At 42.3% G+C, this 24123-nt stretch overlaps 1 protein-coding gene across 1 annotated transcript; it reads right to left on the reverse strand.

Moving 5' to 3' along the window:
* Positions 1-1889: 1889 nt before the first annotated feature.
* On the reverse strand, positions 1890-22640 carry LOC109870457 (tripartite motif-containing protein 16). Its single transcript, XM_031805161.1, has 7 exons — positions 21187-22640; positions 11392-11487; positions 9877-9957; positions 9516-9668; positions 8544-8715; positions 4002-4097; positions 1890-2967 (listed from the first exon to the last, which is right to left on the reverse strand). Exons 1-7 carry the CDS (start codon positions 22387-22389, stop codon positions 2327-2329), a joined length of 2442 nt encoding a protein of 813 aa, XP_031661021.1. The 5' UTR covers positions 22390-22640; the 3' UTR covers positions 1890-2326.
* Positions 22641-24123: the final 1483 nt, after the last annotated feature.

The raw sequence follows: 24123 nt of genomic DNA on the forward strand, positions 1-24123 counted from the left end.
TGACCTTTGGTTACGTTACAGCCTTATTCTAAAGTTGATGGAAATGTTTCCCCCCTCATCAGTCCAGACAAAATACCCCAAAATACCCCATAATGAACTGAAATATCAAATGTACATAAGTATTCAGCCCCTTTACTCAGTACTTTGTTGATGCACCTTTGGCAGTGATTACAGCCTCGAGTCTTCTTGGCTATGACGCTACAAGGTTGGTACATCTGTATTTGTGGAGTTTCTCCCATTCGTCTCTGCAGATCCTCTCAAGCTCTGTCAGCTTGGATGGGGAGCGTTGCTGCACAGCTATAGGGTTGTTGCTTAGGGTTGTTGTCCTGTTGGAAGGTTAACCTTCACCCCAGTCTGAGGTCCTAAGCGCTCTGGAGCAAGTTTTCATACAAGGTTCTCTCTTTACTTTGCTCTCTTCATCTTTGCCTCTATCCTGACTAGTCTCCCAGTCCCTGCCGCTGAAAAACAACCCCACAGCATGATGCTGCCACCACCATGCTTCACCGTAGGGATGGTGCCAGGTTTCCTCCAGACATGACACCTGACATTAAGGCCAAAGAGTTCAATCTTGGATTCATCGGACAAGAAAATCTTGTTTCTCATGGTTTGAGAGTCTTTAGGTGCCTTTTGACAAACTCCAAGCAGGCTGTCATGTGCCTTTTATGAGGAGTGGCTTCTGTCTCACGACTCTACCATAAAGGCCTGATTGGTGGAGTGCTGCAGAGATGGTTGTCCTTCTGGAAGGTTCTCTCATCTCCACAGAGGCACTTTATAGCTCTGTCAGAGTGACCATCAGGTTATTGGTCACTTCCCTGACCAAGGCCCTTCTCCCTTGATTGCTCAGTTTGGCCGGGTGGTCAGCTCTAGGAAGAGTCTTGGTGGTTCCAAACTTCTTCCATTTTAGAATGATGGAGACCACTGTGTTTTTGGGGACCTTCAATGCTGCATACATGTGTTGGTACCCTTCCCCAGATCTGTTCCTCGACACAATCCTGTGTCGGAGCTTTACGGACAATTCCTTCGTCCTCATGGCTTGGTTTTTGCTATGACATGCACTGACAACTGTGGGACCTTATATAGACAGCTGTGTACTTTTCCAAATCATGTCCAATCAATTTAATTTACCACAAGTGGACTCCAAGTTGTTGAAATATCTCAAGGATGATCAATGGAAACAAGATGCACCTGAGGTCAATTTCTCCCATAGCTAAGCATCTCATGACAAAGGGTCTGAATACTTATGTAAATAAGGTATTTATTATTTTTGTTTTTGTTATTTTGAATACATCGGCTAACATTTCTAAAAAACTTGTTTTCGCTTTGTCATTATGGGGTATTGTGTGTAGATTGATGATATATATATATATATATATATTTTTTTTAATAAGGCTGTAGCATAACAGCAAAACTCAGATGGGTGTGAATATTTTCCTAAGGCACTATACATAACTGCCTCAATTATCTCCTACCCCCTATGCTTTCAGCTATGCATTTAACTTATCTTGCTCGATTTTCTTCTTAATTAATAGTGTATATCTTTTGGCAAACAATTATCAATGAACTGTGTGTGTGTGTGTGTGTGTGTGTGTGTGTGTGTGTGTGTGTGTGTGTGTGTGTGTGTGTGTGTGTGTGTGTGTGTGTGTGTGTGTGTGTGTGTATGAGAAATGAATTTCATATTATTAAACTCGGTACTGGTACACCCTGAATATAGCCATGTTATTTTTTACTCGTTATTGTAGTTCATTATTCACTGTGTATTTATTCCTTGTGTTACCACTTAAATGTTGTATGTATTTGTTTAACTCTCCGTTGTTGGGAAATTACCTGTAAAGTAAGCACGTCCCTGTTAGTCTGCAGAGCATGTGACAAATACACTTTTACGACGCATGTAACACATACCAAGCAGTTGACAAATACAATTTAATTTAATTTACTGTGGCATCTCTCAAATACAGTACATTCCAAAGTCACAGTTTGTAGTAAACAGTAACAGCAGTCCCAACATTTCCCAAAGAAGTCCCCCATTCAAATAGTCACAGTATCAAAACTGTTCTGCGTCAGATTTAAACACACAATATGAATAGAAAGTGACCCATCACATTAGATGTAACCTAACCACTGACGTTATACCAAGACTAGTCACGCAACACAACAAGAACAGGAACAAATATATTATAAATATTCAACTTTCATTTAGAACATAATATACAGATCTCGTGAGGTTTCTTGTCACCTGATAATGATTTTGGTTTCTTTTTCCATTGTTTCCTGCATTCTGAATCTTTTTCAGGCTCGACGGAGAAAATTACTACTACCGACGAATTGATCATTGTTCAACAACAAGAGTTACTGTGAAACGGCTTCGGGGTGCTACGTCAGTCTTAAGGGGTATTTTAGGGGGAGAGGGGCTTTTCAGTGTCAGCGGCTCTCCAGGTTCAACAAGCACTACCACGTTCTCCTTCTTCGACAGCCAGAAGGCTGGGTAGAGGGGCTCCAGAAACTCAGCCTTGTATTTGTGGATGAGGGTCATGCCGACGACGTCATCCACCCCGTAGAAAGCCAGTAATCCACGGCTATAGTCCACATAGACCCCAATGCGTGTGAACTTGTCCACGCTTAGAGGCGTCTCCACATCACCGTGCCAGGCAGAGAAGCTACGCCCATTCCATTGGAGGCACCATGAGAAGTCATTGCCGGTGATGCAGCTGTTACTTTCAGGACCCTTGCGGTCGATGCTCTTGTAGGTGAGTCCGACGTACGTGCCCTCGCCGCTCACGTCCACCTCGAAGTAGTGTCGGCCGACATAGAAGCTCTCTGTGGCCAGTACCTGTCGCCAGCTCTCAAAACGTTCAGGGACGTCGAGGTACGGGTGTTGCCAGGGTGTGGTGTTGGTCACCTTTCTGTTTTCCTCAGTCAGACGCAGGAATTTATGGGCCGTGTCTGCATCAAAACTCACAGGATTGGCATCTGCACAGCGTGAGAGAGAATAACATAACAGAAATTATAAAAGTAAAACAGAATCAATAACTTAGGCAAGGACAACTTTACAGATTCAAACTACAAATTACGTCATACAAAGATTTGAATATTTCTACAGAATATTATGATAACTACTTGAAGTATTACTGTAATATTGTGATAACTACTTGAAGTATTACTGTAATATTATGATAACTACTTGAAGTATTACTGTAATATTATGATAACTACTTGAAGTATTACTGTAATATTATGATAACTACTTGAAGTATTACTGTAATATTATGATAACTACTTGAAGTATTACTGTAATATTATGATAACTACTTGAAGTATTACTGTAATATTATGATAACTACTTGAAGTATTACTGTAATATTGTGATAACTACTTGAAGTATTACTGTAATATTATGATAACTACTTGAAGTATTACTGTAATATTGTGATAACTACTTGAAGTATTACTGTAATATTATGATAACTACTTGAAGTATTACTGTAATATTATGATAACTACTTGAAGTATTACTGTAATATTGTGATAACTACTTCAAGTATTACTGTAATATTATGATAACTACTTGAAGTATTACTGTAATATTATGATAACTACTTGAAGTATTACTGTAATATTATGATAACTACTTGAGGTATTACTGTAATATTATGATAACTACTTGAAGTATTACTGTAATATTGTGATAACTACTTGAAGTATTACTGTAATATTGTGATAACTACTTGAAGTATTGCTGTAATATTATGATAACTACTTGAAGTATTACTGTAATATTATGATAACTACTTGAAGTATTACTGTAATGTTATGATAACTACTTGAAGTATTACTGTAATATTATGATAACTACTTGAAGTATTACTGTAATATTATGATAACTACTTGAAGTATTACTGTAATGTTATGATAAACTTGAAGGACTCCTGTAATATCATTCAAGTGATTTGAAGCCTTGTTTTTGTTTGTGTATGGATGACCTCAATATGATAGAAGAGACTTACACTTTAGAAAGTCCTCCCGCGTCTTTGGGTCTGGAACGTCCATGTTCTGTTTGGCTGCGATTATTTCATGGACTGTGGTTTTAATCCCCATCATGTCTGGAGAGGAGAGAGAAATATAACATGTTTTATGGTCAGAAATAATCACATTGGACCTACTTCACTTTTTAACTCACAAGCATGAAGTTTTCATTTGAATGTAGTCATTTCTTTTTGCATGGACACTTTTGTGAATTTAATTAGTATCCCCATTAGCCAACGCCGTAACGTTTGCTAATCTTCCTGGGGTCCAACCCAATTAGTAAGACATTACAAACAATTACAAATGAAGACTTTACAAACATTTAACAAGTAGACAATACAGAGAGTTACAATCCCTGACAGGAAACACATTCAGTTGTTGCTTTCTATTTCCTGTCCGGTCATAAGGTCTATCACATTAGATGTACTTTCAATTTCCTGTCCAGTCATATGGTCTATCACATTAGATGTACTTTCAATTTCCTGTCCAGTCATATGGTCTGTCACATTAGATGTACTTTCAATTTCCTGTCCAGTCATATGGTCTATCACATTAGATGTTCTACTTCCTGTCCAGTCATATGGTCTGTCACATTAGATGTTCTACTTCCTGTCCAGTCATATGGTCTGTCACATTAGATGTTCTACTTCCTGTCCAGTCATATGGTCTATCACATTAGATGTTCTACTTCCTGTCCAGTCATATGGTCTATCACATTAGATGTACTCTTTCTATTTCCTGTCCAGTCATATGGTCTGTCACATTAGATGTTCTTAGATTTTTTTCTCGAAGGTGGATTTACTTGTTGTCTGAGAAATATGGATTGGTAAAGAGTTCCATTCAGCTGAGAAATATGGATTGGTAAAGAGTTCCATTCAGCTATGGCTCTATATAAAACTGTATGTTTAAGACGATTTGTCCTTGGCTTGGGTTTTCTTAGATGCCCTGAATTTACCTGTCTGGTTCGGTGGTTATGCGTGTTGCTACTATGTACTAACTGGCCTGACAAATACTGTGTTTTTAAATGTTTTTAAATATGACATTCCTAAAGAAAATCAGAAGACTGAATAGTAATTTGTTTTCAACGTGAAGCCATGAGAAATGTTGATGCATTTGGATAATATTCATATGGTTAGAGCAACTGGACAGTACTCTAAGTGTGATGGAACCAGGGACAGTACTCTAAGTGTGATAGGACCAGGGACAGTACTCTAAGTGTGATGGAACCAGGGACAGTACTCTAAGTGTGATGGAACCAGGGACAGTACTCTAAGTGTGATAGGACCAGGGACAGTACTCTAAGTGTGATGGAACCAGGGACAGTACTCTAAGTGTGATGGAACCAGGGACAGTACTCTAAGTGTGATGGAACCAGGGACAATACTCTAAGTGTGATGGAACCAGGGACAGTACTCTCAGTGTGATAGAACCAGGGATTGACCATATAACTGGACACTACTCTAAGTGTGATAGGACCAGGGACAGTACTCTAAGTGTGATAGGACCAGGGATTGACCATATAACTGGACAGTACTCTAAGTGTGATAGGACCAGGGACAGTACTCTAGGTGTGATAGGACCAGGGATTGACCATATAACTGGACAGTACTCTAAGTGTGATAGGACCAGGGATTGACCACATAACTGGACAGTACTCTAAGTGTGATGGGACCAGTCTACCAGTCTACTCCAGTCTACCAGTCTACCAGTCTAATCCAGTCTACCAGTCTACTCCAGTCTACCAGTCTTCTCAAGTCTTCTCAAGTCTTCTCCAGTCTACCAGTCTACTCCAGTCTACTCCAGTCTACTCCAGTCTACCAGTCTACTCCAGCCTACTCCAGTCTACCAGTCTTCTCCAGTCTACCAGTCTACTCCAGTCTACTCCAGTCTTGTCCAGTCTACCAGTCTACTCCAGCCTACTCCAGTCTACCAGTCTTCTCCAGTCTACCAGTCTACTCCAGTCTACTCCAGTCTTCTCCAGTCTACCAGTCTACTCCAGTCTACTCCAGTCTTCTCCAGTCTACCAGTCTACTCCAGTTTACTCCAGTCTACTCCAGTCTACCAGTCTACTCCAGCCTACTCCAGTCTACCAGTCTTCTCCAGTCTACCAGTCTACTCCAGTCTACTCCAGTCTTCTCCAGTCTACCAGTCTACTCCAGTCTACTCCAGTCTACTCCAGTCTACCAGTCTACTCCAGCCTACTCCAGTCTACCAGTCTTCTCCAGTCTACCAGTCTACTCCAGTCTACCAGTCTTCTCCAGTCTACCAGTCTACTCCAGTCTACCAGTCTTCTCCAGTCTACCAGTCTACTCCAGTCTACCAGTCTACTCCAGTCTACCAGTCTACTCCAGTCTACCAGTCTTCTCCAGTCTTCTCCAGTCTACTCCAGGCTACCAGTCTACTCCAGTCTACCAGTCTACTCCAGTCTTCTCCAGTCTACCAGTCTAATCCAGTTTACCAGTCTACTCCAGTCTACTCCAGTCTACTCCAGTATACCAGTCTACTCCAGTCTTCTCCAGTCTACCAGTCTACCAGTCTACTCCAGTCTACCAGTCTACTCCAGTCTACTGCAGTCTACCAGTCTATTCCAGTCTACCAGTCTACTCCAGTATCCTCCAGTCTACCAGTCTACTCCAGTCTACTCCAGTCTACCAGTCTACTCCAGTATACCAGTCTACTCCAGTCTTCTCCAGTCTACCAGTCTACCAGTCTACTCCAGTCTACTGCAGTCTACCAGTCTATTCCAGTCTACCAGTCTACTCCAGTATACTCCAGTCTACCAGTCTACTCCAGTCTACTCCAGTCTACCAGTCTACTCCAGTCTACCAGTCTACTCCAGTCTGCCAGTCTACCAGTCTACAAGTCTACCAGTCTACTCTACTCCAGTCTACTCCAGTCTACCAGTCTACTCCAGTCTACTGCAGTCTACCAGTCTATTCCAGTCTACCAGTCTACTCCAGTATACTCCAGTCTACCAGTCTACCAGTCTACTCCAGTCTACAAGTCTACCAGTCTACCAGTCTACTCTACTCCAGTCTACTCCAGTCTACCAGTCTACTCCAGTCTACTCCAGTCTACTCCAGTCTACAAGTCTACTCAAATCAAATCAAATCAAATCAAATTTTATTTGTCACATACACATGGTTAGCAGATGTTAATGCGAGTGTAGCGAAATGCTTGTGCTTCTAGTTCCGACAATGCAGTAATAACCAACAAGTAATCTAACTAACAATTCCAAAACTACTGTCTTATACACAGTGTAAGGGGATAAAGAATATGTACATAAGGATATATGAATGAGTGATGGTACAGAGCAGCATAGGCAAGATACAGTAGATGGTATCGAGTACAGTATATACATATGAGATGAGTATGTAAACAAAGTGGCATAGTTAAAGTGGCTAGTGATACATGTATTACATAAGGATGCAGTCGATGATATAGAGTACAGTATATACGTATGCATATGAGATGAATAATATAGGGTAAGTAACATTTATAAGGTAGCATTGTTTAAAGTGGCTCCAGTCTACTCCAGTCTACCAGTCTACTCCAGTCTACCAGTATACTCCAGTCTACTCCAGTCTACTCCAGTCTATCAGTCTTCTCCAGTCTACTCCAGTCTACTCCAGTCTACCAGTCTACTCCAGTCTTCTCCAGTCTACTCCAGTTTACTCCAGTCTACCAGTCTACTCCAGTCTACCAGTCTACCAGTCTGCCAGTCTACCAGTCTACAAGTCTACCAGTCTACCAGTCTACTCTACTCCAGTCTACTCCAGTCTACCAGTCTACTCCAGTCTACTCCAGTCTACCAGTCTACTCCAGTCTACTCCAGTCTACTCCAGTCTACTAGTCTACTCCAGTCTACCAGTCTACGCCAGTCTACCAGTCTACTCCAGTATACTTCAGTCTGCTCCAGCCTACTCCAGTCTACCAGTCTACTCCAGTCTACCAGTCTACCAGTCTTCTCCAGTCTACTCCAGTCTTCTCCAGTCTACTCCAGCCTACTCCAGTCTACCAGTCTACTCCAGTCTACCAGTCTACCAGTCTACCAGTCTTCTCCAGTCTACTCCAGTCTTCTCCAGTCTACTCCAGTCTACTCCAGTCTACCAGTCTACCAGTCTACAAGTCTACCAGTCTACCAGTCTACAAGTCTACCAGTCTACCAGTCTACTCTACTCCAGTTGTAACAAGGGCTCTACACCTATGCCACACTGCCTGAAGGATACCTCAGGTCTGTAGACAAGTTTAAACACACCCAGGTAGAGAGTCTACGGAGATTCTCTTTCCATCTGGGGCACAAAGCTGAAGTGTTGTTCTTCCTCCTAACACACCATCACTTCCTCTCTACTTTCTATGTTTCTCTGTGACTAGGGTGAGGAATTTCTTTGTGTGCCTGAACCGCAACTGCATGCTCGGGCCGTTATCTTTTTGCCACTAATGGGTGAGCAGAGACTTGCAGAGGCTTGTCGCCAGCCACTATGGCAATTTGCCTCTGCCAACCAGATGGTGACTGCACTCACCATTTTTGCAGGTCTCTTTGAGTGTCTCAATGTAGTTGGACAGCAGCAGCTCACACAGCTCCTGTGTGGAGGTAACAATCTCTCTGCTGAAGGAGTTGAGCCGGTCCACGAGGCCGATGTAGACCCCAGGTAGGGGGATGTCGGAGCAGTCCTTCTTCCACTCAGAATACTCCTGTAAAACACACAACACACCTCAGGTTCACTATTTAGTACACCGTTGGAAATGACTGATGAAGTATCGCTAATGGCGTCCTGTCCAAGGGGGTGTAATTGTACATCAAGTTGTCTCATGCTACAGGAACAGGATATAGCTGCCCTCATTGGCCATTGGACAAGGCTTACTTGCTTACGTTAATGGGAACCTGAGTGAATACTAATGATGAAACATGGCTTTTGGTAAAACATTAGGTTAGTTTCTACCAGCGGAGGCTGTCATGAGGCGCTATAGGGGCTCTTTGTAATCTCTGGAATGGAATGAAAGGAATGGAGTCAAACGTGGTTTCCATATGTTTGATGCGTTTGTTTTCTGTTGCATTCCAACCAATAAAAGGAGCCCATCCCCCTATAGCTCCTCCCACCAGCCTCCACTATTCTCTACTTTAGTCGTATTTCATGATAAAAGTAAATACGTATGACAGCAGCACATACGCACTTCAGGTTTGTTAATAACACTATTGAGTCACTTGGCACTGTCCGGCACCACAACACAACCAACACCGAATCCACCAGACCAGAGAAAAAACACCTTACCTGTAGGGAGTCCACCTGAGTCATGTTCCATGTGGCACCACTTCATCAGCAGTCCATGGTTAACCACCAAATAGATTTTGCACCTGTAAATGAGGCTACTGTCTGTGCATTACCTACCACCATGAGAATCACCGTAGGTCAGTGACTAGAACTACGGACTTGGCACCACCTCTATCTCAGTCTCAATCCATTGTAAACCACCAGACCAAAGTAAGACCTCACCTGTAAGAAGTCCACGTCATTCTTGTTCTTGGAGAGCTTCTCCACCTGCGCCTGTGTCTTTTTCAGCTCAGTGCACCTCTGCTCCAGGTGTACCTTGATCCCATCGGCCTGTCTCAGAGCCTGCTTCTCCTCTCCCTCCAGGATCTCCGTCACCTTTAGGTTCAGGTTTACGTTTATTACAAAATCTTGGTTTATATGCAGATTTGACAGAAACAAAACAGTACATAAAACATACATCAAATGTGATGTCATACAACATATATATTTTTTTAGAAGCAAGTAAAAAATAATAGATCAGCCTAAATATAGGGACAGTGCCTAAAACAGCTAGGCATATCACTTCATCAATAAATAGGATTACCTCTCTCTTGGCCCGCTCCACCGCAGCCTGGAGCACCGTAAACTGGTTCTCAATCACCTCACGGACCTCCGTCACTGAATTCTGCATGGGGAGATGGAAGAGGTGTTGTCAGGTCCGTTTTATAATTGTGTACACACTAGGTACAGTATATTTAGATATAGGGGCTGAGGTGACGGACGGACGGACGGACGAACAGACAGACAGAAAGGCAGACAGACAGACAGACAGACAGACAGACAGACAGGCAGGCAGGCAGACAGACAGGCAGGCAGGCAGACAGACAGACAGACAGACAGGCAGGCAGGCAGGCAGGCAGGCAGGCAGGCAGGCAGGCAGGCAGACAGACAGACAGACAGACAGACAGACAGACAGACAGACAGACAGACAGACAGACAGACAGACAGACAGACAGACAGACAGACAGACAGACAGACAGACAGACAGACAGACAGACAGACAGACAGACAGACAGACAGACAGACAGACAGACAGACAGACAGACAGACAGACAGACAGACAGACAGACAGACAGACAGACAGACAGACAGACAGACAGACAGTGGTCTGATTTAAGTGGCTTTTGTTTGTTCTTGTGACTATGTTTTCCTGGGGTTCAAACTAAGTAAGGCTAAAATACAACACTACACATAACAGTATTACAACACTGCCTATCTACAATACAACACTACACATCTACAATACAACATTTATAATACCACCATGCATACGTGCGTGTGGTGTGTGTGTGTGTGCGTGTGTGTTTGCATGTGTGTGTTTCTCCACAGTCTGCAATTTTCCCATAAAGGTGTCTATGCTTCAGGTATTGACTGTCTGCTTACACAATCAATCCCTAGGGGACAAGGAATGCTGCATGACGGTGGAGCCAAACCCTATACAAATTCATTCACCACACCTGGGTAAACCTGTCAGGTTGGGGTGGGCGGTTCCGATACCTGGGGACTACTTATAAATTAGAGGTATCTCTTGTTCTTTTATTAGTCGTTTAAAACATTGTGACATGTCTCTGTTTTGTCACTGGTCGCGTGGGATATCTGGAATGTACAAACACTCGGCTACAGGGATGGGATATCTGGAATGTACAAACACTCGGCTACAGGGATGGGATATCTGGAATGTACAAACACTCGGCTACAGGGATGGGATATCTGGAATGTACAAACACTCGGCTACAGGGATGGGATATCTGGAATGTACAAACACTCGGCTACAGGGATGGGATATCTGGAATGTACAAACACTCGGCTACAGGGATGGGATATCTGGAATGTACAAACACTCGGCTACAGGGATGGGATATCTGGAATGTACAAACACTCGGCTACAGGGATGGGATATCTGGAATGTACAAACACTCGGCTACAGGGATGGGATATCTGGAATGTACAAACACTTGGCTACAGGGATGCTACCCAGCACTTTGTTCATCGGGTCACAGATCCATCAGTCTTTGACATCATCCTTTAAACATGGAACAAGGAGGGCAGCCTACCGTACCTCAATAGAGACCGTGTTGACTTGAAGTTTGTTGATGGCATTCTCTGCTGCTGTCATTGTCCTCACCATCTCTGCTTGCTTATCTAGTAGTTCCCTCTGTCAGGAATTTAAAAAAAAAAGGACAGGAAGGACAACAGGAAGAGAAGGAGAGGAAGAGAAGGAGAGGGAAATTCAATGGCTGCGCACACTATAGCCAAGTTGTTGTCGTGCTGAAGCTATGCCTTTATGTGAACAATTCTGTTCAACTCATTTATTTGACCAATTTATCGGATCATTCACAATACAGCTGAGTCACAGGAACAGAGCGTTTTCCTGTCCGTTTCTCTATTGTCAGATATGATCTGATTTCTGCGTTATTCTATTGTGTTTTTCAGGGAAGTAATCTGATTCACTACAGTTAGGACCTGCATTTCTTAGAACCAAGTGACTCTTGAGTTGCAACTGGTACTCATGCTAGAATTCCTATCTGTACCAGAGGAGGCTGGTGGGAGAAACCTTCGGAGGACGGGCAGCATTGCCTGCATGTATAGTAACGTTAGCAGCAGGAGGTTGTGTAGCACATGGGTAAGTGGTTTATCAGGTTAACCATCCATTCTAGGTAACGTCAGCTAGCTAGCTACAGCTAGCAAGCTAACAAACATATTTCCAGTCCCAAAGAGAGATCTGTGACAATACAAAAACACAATTGCAGTTCCCAAGGAAAGTCCCAAGTCCCGGAGAGACTGAAGAGTATATCTCCAATGGGTTATATATGCTACTGGTTTACTGTTAGAATTGGTTGTAGGACCACAACAATAGTGCTAAATGTAACAATGCATAGACCTAGAACATGCATGGCCAACCTTGCTCCAAGAGATCTAGCTACTGGATGTACAGGTTTCTGATCCAGTCCTGACATTCTGATGATCATTTCTATTGGACACTATTCATTTCACTATCCAATCATCTCTTGTTTTGATGTAAGATGGATGAGTAAACGCACTAACCATTTACATAGGCATTCTTTGTATGATATTAAATAAAATGTTGATTCATTGAATTACAGTACCAGTCAAAGGTTTGGACACATCGACTCATTCAAGGGTTTTTCTTTATTTGTACTATCTTCTACATTGTAGAATAATAGTGAAGACATCAAAAACTATGGAATCATGTAGTAAGCAAAACAGTGTTAAACAAAGATTCTTCAAAGTAGCCAGCCTTTGCCTTGATGACAGCTTTGCGCACTCTTGGCATTCTCTCAACCAGCTTCATGAGGTAGTCACCTGGAATGCATTTCAATAAACAGGTGTGCCTTGTTAAGAGTTCATTTGTGGAATTTCTTTCCTTCTTAATGCATTTCAGTTGCGTTGTGACAAGGTAGTGGTGCTATACAGAAGATAGCCCTATTTGGTAAAATACCAAGTCCATATTATGACAAGAACAGCACAAATAAGAAAAGAGAAATGACAGTCCATCATTACTTTAAGACATGAAAGTCAGACAATGTGGAAAATGTCAAGAACTTTGCAAAAAAAACATCAAGCGCTATGATGACACTGGCTCTCATGAGGACCGCCACAGGAAAGGAAGAACCAGAGTTACCTCTGCTTCAGAGGATAAATTCATTGCAGCCCAAATAAATGCTTCACAGAGTTCAAGTAACAGACACATCTCAACAGCAACTGTTCAAAGGAGACTATGTTAATCAGGCCTTCATGGTCGATTTGCTGCAAAGAAACCACTACTAAAGGACACCAATAAGAAGAAGAGACTTGGGTCTCCCGGGTGGCGCAGTGGTTAAGGGCGCTGTACTGCAGCGCCAGCTGTGCCATCAGAGTCCCTGGGATCGTGCCCAGGCTCTGTTGGGGAAATGCTACAAATTAAGAGGGCTCAATGTATTTTGAAAGATGAGACTTTAAAGATTATAATAATTACTGCTTTGATGTCATACAAGTAAGCAAAAACACCTGTGAGTCCAAACAGGCACTTCACATATCTGTCATAAAACTCATGTAATGTACAGAGTCAATGTTTATGATTTACAGTTACATGATGACATGGCGTTATACCCTGGGTTGTCCTGAACATAATGAGTCTATGTTTGTAGTATTGTAAAGAACATTTGCTGAGGACTACAAATCTGAATGTACTCATGACTCACTTCTATGCACACCAAAATGACAGTCTTTCTTCTCTGAATTGTGAAGCCTAAACCTGTAATATCATATTGTATAGTTTAGCTAGTCACGTTGGCAATAGAACAAGCTTTCAAATGATGCCAACCTGACACGATTTACAATGGATTACGTAAACAACAACAGCAATTGGGGTGGCAGGGTAGCCTAGTGGTTAGAGTGTAGGGACGGCAGGGTAGCCTAGTGGTTAGAGTGTTGGACTAGTAACCGAAAGGTTGCAAGTCCGAATCCCCAAGCTGACAAGGTACAAATCTGTCGCTCTGCCCCTGAACAGACAGTTAACCCACTGTTCCTAGGCCTTCATTGAAAATATGAATTTGTTCTTTAACTGACTTGCCTAGTTAAATAAAGGTTTTTTAAAAAATGGTGTGATGGTGGGGATGTGGGGCTGTGTTCCAAACTTAACAGCTACAAGTGTGCTCGCTCTAGTTCTTCAATGGTACAGTTTGGAAAGCAGCTTATAGTTGAAGACTTGCAGACCAATTTGACTTCTTCCTCAAACCCTTGTCCATTTTTTGTTGTTGTTTTATGTTACACCTACCCCACATTTTCCGAGAATATTCTTAGAATGTTCCTGAAAGTATTCCGAGTATTTTCAGATTTAGTTATCAACAAATGTGGTCGAGAAGCACAGTAAATGTCAAAATGCACATAAAATCAATAGTGTAATGTTTGGATTCAGCCTTGAGTCAGGTGAACTGTTGTGTCCTCACCTTTTAGTCTAATACTTATTCCCATAATCTTTCCCTTTTGATTGTTACCATGGTTATGCATATGTGGTCCATATTTCTTCTGTAAGAAACCTTTCAATGTAGCCGTACCCATACAGGCCAAATCCCCCGAGTGCTCAGGAGAGACATTACTAGCAAATATCACTATCATAAGAGTGTGCAGAAAGGATAATTATAAGGTTCATTTCATTTCATTTCAAAATGTATTGAAATGCTTGAAATAAAGTAGCAATTTGTTTTCCTTGCATGCATGTCAATATGCATATTTCCATAAACTATTTTCTCATCATTCTAGAAACCTGTGCTGGTGTAGGTATGAGAGTGCTCAAAATGAGCGCCTCTTTATTGAAAGGCAACACTTTGAAAACCTCCCAGGCAGCCTAATGTGACTGTTAATGAAGCATTTTCATATTCCTCAGCCATTTTAAGAGTTAGCCTGGTCCCAGATGTGATTGTGCTGTCTTGCCAACTCTCTACGGTCATTGTCAATGACAGAGTTAGCAAAACAACACAAACAGATCTGGGACCAGGTTACTCACTCAACAGCTGCTCTTGTGTCCTACCCTCTCCTTTCCCCTCAGTAGATTCCTGTTCTGGTCTGAGCACGCTCTCATTGCTCTGGGGAAGAAAAAAAATGAATATTGTGATCTATAGAACAACGGAACAACAAAGTCGTTCGACCTGTTTGGGCTTAAACAATTTGTAGATGAGGCATGAATGTTAATTATCCTTATTATCCTATACTCACAGAGACAAATATCTCACGTCACAAAACAGTACTTACAACTATTCACATGTTGTGTCTTGTTAAATGTAAATGGTGTTATGCTCAGTGAGACAACAACGAGAACCCTTGAAGGGAAACTGAGTCCCACGTCGTGTGTCAAACTGTATGTCAACAGAATGATCTTGTTTGGATGTTCCCTGAGCCAGCAGTAAACAGTAACAACGAGGTTTGGATAAGTCTGGATAAATGGCATATACTGAATTGTTTGAGACTATCCTGGCTCAACACAGACAAGCTTTGCCTCCTGTTCAACAATGTGTCAGCCAGATCAGATCAAACAACGCCTCCCCCATTCCTTTGTGAGTTATGTAATACCTCAAAAGAGGTATTTGCTTGTGAACACACAAGAAGAAAGTTAGATAAAGAAGAGCCTTCCCTCCTCAGTCATACCTTGAGTTTAGTTCAGCATTATGAGATTATTGTATTTACGTTGCACATGTGAATTACCAAGGATTCAGCTAATAGTAATTGAGTTGTTGCATGACTACTGTCAATACCGTATGGGTTTTTCAATCATTCCTTGATTTAGATAGGGAATGTCATTATTTAAAGTTTTGCAACAACGGTTCATTTGCAAATAACAGGTGTGAGCTAAAACCTGGATCTCTGTTGGAATTATCTAATTATCAAATGAATGACTGGACCTGAGGGTCGTGGACTGTCTCTGTCACTGAGAGAGACTACCCACCAGGCACACCATGTCCTTTCAACGTGGATAATTGGGTTATAATTTTGTTAAGATGTTGAACAATGAGATTACCACCTGTATTCAATCACTCAAAAATACAGCTCAAAGGTTAGTTTGAATTCCCAATGTGTTATCACTATGTTTTCAACCATCTGAAAGCACAACCAAATTCAAATGGAAAAACATTGTCTGATTTTTGGTTAGTAGAATAGCAGAATGAAATGGCCTGGATTTCAGTTGAGATTATATTAAAAGTACATGGTGATCAACGCCATTTGAGATTCTGCACCGATTATAACATCAATGGTGAAGATCTCCACAGACCTGCAATGACCTATGACCCAATGACCTATGACCTTATGACCCTATGACCCAATGACCTATGACCTTATGACCTATGACCCTATGACCCAATGACCTATGGCCTAATGACCTATGACCCAATGACCTATGACCCAATGACCTATGACCCAATGACCAATGACCTATGACCTAATGACCTGCATGCTATCTTCAACATGCATTAATTTCATATCATTTCATATAGCAGGAGAGTGAAAGTGTCTGAAAGATTTTGAATTCAGTTGAATTCCACAGATTCAGGTATGTTATCCCCGTTCTGTTTAAGAAACGTTTTTCAACAGAATTGGAGGAATTAATACACCCCTGGTCACACGCAGACACAGTTCACTTTCATAGCAGCCACATACAAACAGCATGATAATTTGTCTGTTGTACAATTCCTTCTCGCATCTATGCGTTCTCCTCCTCTCACCCTTTCCCTTATCTTGTGGACTTCAGTGAACAACACAATAGCTGTCTGTGACCAGGCGAAAAAACAACTTTTCAAGCCAAACCTTCAGGTCATAACCGCATAACTCGTTAGTAAACCCGCTACAATCATGCAGTACAGTGTACAGTCAGCAAGAAGGTTTAGCAGTTACACCTGCGGATCCCGGTGGCAATAAATTAATAAAACCAAAGGCTTACCTTGACTTGGAAGAGTTCCAGTGTTGGATAGCCATAGCCAGCTAGCTAACATAGCATCCCTATCTGTTGGATAGCCATGGCCAGCTAGCTAACATAGCATCCCTCTCTGTTGGATAGCCATAGCCAGCTAGCTAACATAGCATCCTTCTCTGTTGAATAGCCATAGCCAGCTAGTTAACATAGCATCCCTCTCTGTTGGATAGCCATAGCCAGATAGCTAATATAGCATCCCTCTCTGTTGGATAGCCATAGCCAGCTAGCTAACATAGCACCCCTCTCTGTTGGATAGCCATAGCCAGCTAGCTAACATAGCATCCCTCTCTGTTGGATAGCCATAGCCAGCTAGCTAACATAGCATCCCTCTCTGTTGGATAGCCATAGCCAGCTAGCTAATATAGCATCCCTCTCTGTTGGATAGCCATAGCCAGCTAGCTAACATGGCATCCCTCTCTGTTGGATAGCCATAGCCAGCTAGCTAACATAGCATCCCTCTCTGTTTGAGCCGGGTGTTTGAGTAGGCTAAACTAGCTAGATGCATTCGCTAGGTAAGTAAAAGTGGAAAAAATACAACAAAATATACGTAGCTCGCTTTCTCTTGTGCCTAAATTTGTTCAAAACTGTTCAATTATTTTCTTTCTCTCTTTTTGAGTCAACTACTCACCACATTTTATGCACTGCAGTGCTAGCTAGCTGTCGCTTATGCTATCAGAACTAGATTAATTCTCTGATCATTTGATTGGGTAGACAACATATCATTTTATGCTGCAATAGCTCTGATAGGTTGGAGCACATCCTCCGGAAGTTGTCATAATTACTGTGCAAGTCTATGGAAGGGTGTGAAAACCATAAAACCTCCTAGGTTTTGTATTGACGTCAATGTACCCAGAGCAGGACGGGAACTAGCTGTCCTCCTGCTACACAATTGTGCTACCTTACAGAGTGCTGTTGAGGCTACTGTAGATCTTAATAGCAAAACAGTGTTTTAATAAATTATTTGGTGACATTAATATATTTAGTATAGTTTTATCTAATAACTGTTTTAAGTGTTTCACTATTTTTATTTTTATGAAATTTTACTGAGGAGGATGGTCCTCTCCTTCCTCCTCTGAGGAGCCTCCACGGACGTGAGCGTAGGATTTATCGGATTTATTGATTGATTTATTGATTGATTGTATTATCTTAGGTGGTTCATTTAAGAGCAGCGCTGTGAGAAAGCTATGTGCTGTTGTCTTATATACACTTACTGAATAAGTGTATATAAGTATGTATTCTTATTTTAAATGTATGTAGTTGTGTCCTTGAGTTATTACCCACTGGGAACACACACTGGTTGAATCAACGTCGTTTCCACGTCATTTCAATGATATTACGTTGAATTAACGTAGAATAGATGTTGAATTGACGTCTGTGCCCAGTGGGTATTGTCTATTGAAATGTTGTGTAAGTGAATGAAAGTGTCTTATTTTTAAATCTTTGTAGCTCTGTCCTTGAGTTGTTATTTTAATATTTTTATTTAACCTTTATTTAACTAGTCAGTTAAGAACAAATTCTTATTTACAATGACGGCCTACCCCGGGACAAATCCTCCCCTAACCCGGACGATGCTAGGCAATTGTGCGCTGCCCTATGGGACTCCCGATCACGGCCGGTTGTGACACATCATGGGAACGAACCAGGGTATGTAGTGACGCCTCTAGTACACCCTTAGACTGCTGCGCTACTCAGGAGCCCCCGAGTCTATTGATGTTTTGTATTAAATAATGTTTCATGTGGAACCCAGGAAGAACTTAACCATAACTTTAGTAATAGTAGTGCATTTGGTTAACAACTCAACCAAATATCAGCATTTAAAGGACATGTATCTACTGGCCCATGTGGCTCAGTTGGTAGAGTATGGTCCTTGCAATGCTAGGGTTGTGGGTTTAAATCAGGACCAGTATGGACCAGTATGAAAATGTACTCACTCACTACTGTAAGTCGCTCTGGATGAGAGCGTCTACTAAAATATATTGTATATATTATTTAAATGTACTGCTTGAATACATTACATTTTTGTTTGAGTTCGAGCCTCAATTTGTTAACTTGTCGACAAGTTAATAAGCTATTTACTGTATTTCAAAAGCGACGTTGAATTGTATTGGTTGTCAACGCAACCAAATATCAACATTTGAAGGAGATCTTCTGGAAAGTTCTATCTGACTGAGTGTGTCATTAATTCCAGTTCCAGTCTAACAATTAGTCATTTAAATGTCGGATTCACGTTAAATAAAGTTTTGATTTTATTTAGTAATTTTCCTTAACTTTGTATAAAGTCGTAGAACACACAATGTGCCATTTTGAAATGTGGTTTCAGCAGGTTTTCTCTTCTTATGTCAGTCACTGGCAGTCACTCAATTAGTCATTTTTAGAAGGATAAATCAGTCTAGCCAGCTATCTAAATTTGTAGGATTTATGGCAGAATACCGACAGTCACGCAGGGAATGTGCCCAGGGGCCCTGACCTCCACGAGGCCTCCATTGATTTTGTTAGTCACTAGGCAAAATGTGTAGAATTGCAGGAAATTAGCTTTAAAACTGCAACTTTTTCTATCTGCCCCATGGCAAAATGAGTAAAATTGCGTCTTTTTTAAAATAAAACTGCTAAACTTCTCTACTCCCAATGATAGAATATGTAGATAAGCAGGAAATTGACTTTAAAAACGTAAATGTTTATTTCCAATGTTGTGGAGGGGGCACTAAAACATTTTTGTTTGCGAGGTGGATGGGCCTCCCCACCAAATCTCACTTAGGGTGGGCCCCCCTCACCAAATCTCACTTAGGGCCCTGTAAAAGGCAAGGGCCAGCCCTGCCTACCACCGGTCAGACACTACTATATACACTGAGTGTACAAAACATTAAGAACACCTTCCTAATATTGAGTTCCACCCCCTTTTGCCCTCAGAACAGCCTCAATTCATCGGGGCATGGACTCTACAAGGTGTCGAAAGCATTACACAAGGATGCTGGCCCATGTTGACTCCAATGCCTCCCACAGTTATGTCAAGTTGTCTGGATGTCCTTTGGGTGGTGGACTATTCTTGATAAACACAGGAAACTGTTGAGAGTGAAAGACTCATTAACGTTGTAATTCTTGACACAACCCGGTGCGCCTGCCACCTACTACCATATCCCATTCAAAGGAACTGAAATCTTTTGTCTTGCCCATAAACCCTCGGAATGGCACACATACACAATCCATGTCTCAATTGTCTCAAGGCTTTCAAAAAAAAAATCCTTATTTTTAACCCGTCTCCTTCCCCCTTCATCTACACTGACTGAAGTGGATTTAACAAGTGACATCAATAAGGGATCATACATTTCACCTGGATTCAGTTGGTCAGTCTATGTCATGGAAAGAGCAGGTGTTCATAATGTTTTGTACACTGTTGTACCTGTTGTCAAATGTCTATTAATAAGTGTAGTAAAGAGTAGCTGCCTTTGATTCATTACGGCACAAGACTTAAGATGAAATCTACTTAGTATGCCAAGGACAAATTGTAAAGTGTGACGAATAGTTAAAGATACTTACTTAATCAAAATCAATGTAGGCTATAGCATTTGGAAAATGTATGGGTTAATACAATACAGTAGGATGTTTCAGACTGATCACTTACCACAGCGGCTCTGGATGAGTTTGTGAAGAAAACAGCCTGTTTTTATTCCACTCTCGCCACGTACAGAAACTTAGGTGACTCTTTACTTACAAACACGAGGTGGCCAATTTTCATAGATAACAACACCACACAACTGATACGGTGTTCTGTAATTTCAGAATGGTTTGGCCCCTATGCACAAGGTGTTTCCTTTAGATATCAAATCTATGCAAATGTTTGTTCGTGCATGTGTATCAAAGAACATGAGAGTGAGTGAGAGACAGAGAAACTGAGAGAGAGGGAGAGAGGTAGAGAGAAAGACACAGAGGAAGAGAGAGGGAGAGAAAGGGAGAGAAAGGGAGAGAGAGAAACTGAGAGAGAGTGAGAGAGAGACAGAGAAACTGAGAGGGAGAGAGAAAGACACAGAGGAAGAGAGAGGGAGAGAAAGGGAGAGAAAGGGAGAGAGAGAAACTGAGAGAGAGTGAGAGAGAGACAGAGAAACTGAGAGAGAGGGAGAGAGAGAAACTGAGAGAGAGGGAGAGACAGAGAAACTGAGAGAGAGGGAGAGAGAGAGAGAGAGAGAGAGAGAAAGGGAGAGAGAGAAACAGAGAAAGGGAGACAGAATAGAGAGAGGGAGAGACGGCGAGAAACTGGGGGAAAGGGAGAGAGGGGGAAAGGGAGAGAGGGAGTAAGAGAAACAGAGAGAATGGGAGAGGTAGATAAAGGGAGAGAGAGGGAGAGAGGGAGAGAGAAAGAAATGGAGTAAGAGAAAGAAGGAATGCATGCAATACCTCAATGTTTCTGCGTGCCTCCATCACAGGCACAGTGTTGTGTCCCCTGTGGTCCTCTGTCACACAGTCCTGACAGACACACACAGCGTCGGCACAGCAGAAAAGGTCCAGGGGCCACTTGTGGGTCTCACAGGTCCGTCTCTCGATGTCCCTCAGCGGCTCCACCAACCTGTGGTTCTGGAACTTGGGGTTCTCCAGGTGAGGCCTAAGGTGGGCCTCGCAGTAGGACACAAGGCAGGTGAGGCAGGACTTGAGGGCCCGGCACGGGCTCATCTCCATACACGAGTCACACACAACATCATCGGGCCCCAACGGCTCTACTTTCACCTCTCCTTTTGCTTTCTCTTCCTTTAATGTGTCTCCCACCCCAACCCCCACATCCTCTTTCACTTCCTCTGCAGGCTGTGGAGGATCACTCTCTTTATTTTTCTCTTCCTCTAATTCCTTCAGGTCTTCCCGTATCATTGCCTTGTCTGGTGTCTTAGGGTCCTCTAATTCCTTCAGGTCTTCCCGTATCATTGCCTTGTCTGGTGTCTTAGGGTCCTCTAATTCCTTCAGGTCTTCCCGTATCATTGCCTTGTCTGGTGTCTTAGGGTCCTCTGATTCCTTCAGGTCTTTCCGTATCATTGCCTTGTCTGGTGTCTTAGGGTCCTCTAATTCCTTCAGGTCATCCCGTATCATTGCCTTGTCTGGTGTCTTAGGGTCCTCTGATTCCTTCAGGTCTTTCCGTATCATTGCCTTGTCTGGTGTCTTAGGGTCCTCTGATTCCTTCAGGTCTTCCCGTATCATTGCCTTGTCTGGTGTCTTAGGGTCCTCTGATTCCTTCAGGTCTTTCCGTATCATTGCCTTGTCTGGTGTCTTAGGGTCCTCTGATTCCTTCAGGTCTTCCCGTATCATTGCCTTGTCTGGTGTCTTTGAAATTTGGGTTTGTATATCCCTTTTCTCTCTTTCTTCGGTTTTGATCACCAGTGGAGACTCAGCCACTATTTCTATCATCGTTCCGTTCTGTTCCACAGATGCCGGTATAGGCTTGCCAGAGCATTGTAAACACTGGGGGCAGCCCTTACTTTTCCTGCCCAGGCAGGAGGCACAGACTAAGTGGCCACAGGTAGAGGATTTGTCACCATTGAGAGCACTGGAACAAACAGTGCAGCAGAGTTTCTGGTCTGGTTTTGACTCTGGTTTGAGTTCTGTGTCTGCCATAGCTCACTCACTCACTCTCGCTCACTTTCTCTCTCAGATGAACTCGCCTCAGCTGCTCCTGTTCTGTTCTGTTCTGTTCTACTCTGTCTGCCTCTGGCTAACCTGAGTTAGTTCCTTCCTGGAGCCTCTAACAAGCCACACCTCAACTATGTGAGCGTCTCAGCTGAATCTCTCATAGTTTAAGCTAACTCCACACACACACACACACCATCCACACACACACACACACACACACACACACACACACACACACCACACAAAAACAAACACACATACATACATATACCCGCCCCGAAACAAACACACCCACGCGCCCTCCTCCATGCAATCACGGCCCTCCCTTTTATTTCCTTGTGTATCAGATGACAGAGTAAAAGTAGCAACATGGGTGGAGCTCAGACTGGACACACAGAGGTGTAGTAGTACTCCTCTTGTCTCTGTCATGATTTACACATCTGGAGTTGATCATGAGTTGATCATTGATGGATAACACTTCTATACTATCAGACGATTATATAAAAGGATCAATCAAGCATTTGAATTAATAATTTATTCCCTGTGTATTTTCTGATAAGAAACGATGGTATCCTACAAGAGGTATACAAACGACACGCTGGTCGTATGTCTAAGTGGTTGGGACAAATTACAAATTACAAAGTGCAATGCAATGGAGAAGCAAATATTGATTATTTTATTCTCTTGAGTTGATAAGAGGCCAGAGCTTTGATTGGAAAGACTGATCCAACTCTGCCACCTAGTGGCAGAACTGAATAGCGTACAGATCAACACAGCACAACGCAGGGTATGGACTGGCAATAAACACTGGTCTCATACTACAGCATCTCAGTTATTTAAGGGACGTTTCTCAGAATGAAAACATAGCACAATGGCACAGACATGATTCATTGATTTATTTCATATTTACTGTCATTTCAGTGCAAACAACGGTTTTCTGTGTCAACAACTGGAAAAAAAAACAATCGGTCTGTGGTAAATACGCTCCTGGTCGGATTCATCTCCTCAGTCAGTTAGACATATTCAGGATGTGTCCTAAATGTCACCCTACTCCATGTAATTCACTCGTTTTGATGATAGCCCTATGAGCCTTGGTCAAATGTAGTGCACTAGTTTTGATGATAGCCCTATGAGCCTTGGTCAAATGTAGTGCACTAGTTTTGATGATAGCCCTATGAGCCTTGGTCAAATGTAGTGCACTTGTTTTGATGATAGCCCTATGAGCCTTGGTCAAATGTAGTGCACTAGTTTTGACGATAGCCCTATGAGCCTTGGTCAAATGTAGTGGACTAGTTTTGATGATAGCCCTATGAGCCTTGGTCAAATGTAGTGCACTAGTTTTGACGATAGCCCTATGAGCCTTGGTCAAATGTATTGCACTAGTTTTGATGATAGCCCTATGAGCCTTGGTCAAATGTAGTGGACTAGTTTTGACGATAGCCCTATGAGCCTTGGTCAAATGTAGTGGACTAGTTTTGACGATAGCCCTATGAGCCTTGGTCAAATGTAGTGGACTAGTTTTGACGATAGGCCTATGAGCCTTGGTCAAATGTAGTGCACTAGTTTTGACGAGAGGCCTATGAGCCTTGGTCAAAAGTAGTGGACTAGTTTCGATGAGAGGCCTATGAGCCTTGGTCAAAAGTAGTGGACTAGTTTGGACGAGAGGCCTATGAGCCTTGGTCAAATGTAGTGGACTAGTTTCGATGAGAGGCCTATGGG

Source organism: Oncorhynchus kisutch, linkage group LG25 (assembly GCF_002021735.2).
Source record: "Oncorhynchus kisutch isolate 150728-3 linkage group LG25, Okis_V2, whole genome shotgun sequence".
Lineage (NCBI taxonomy): Eukaryota > Metazoa > Chordata > Actinopteri > Salmoniformes > Salmonidae > Oncorhynchus > Oncorhynchus kisutch.

Excerpts from the sequence above, each read along its gene's own strand:
- LOC109870457 (XM_031805161.1), bottom strand. The coding sequence starts at position 22,389 with ATGGCAGACACAGAACTCAAACCAGAGTCAAAACCAGACCAGAAACTC. Across the intron at positions 11,488-21,186 it reads AGGCACGCAGAAACATTGAG|AGGGAACTACTAGATAAGCA; the intron begins GTATTGCATGCA and ends AATTCCTGACAG. Across the intron at positions 9,669-9,876 it reads TGGAGCGGGCCAAGAGAGAG|GTGACGGAGATCCTGGAGGG; the intron begins GTAATCCTATTT and ends CTGAACCTAAAG.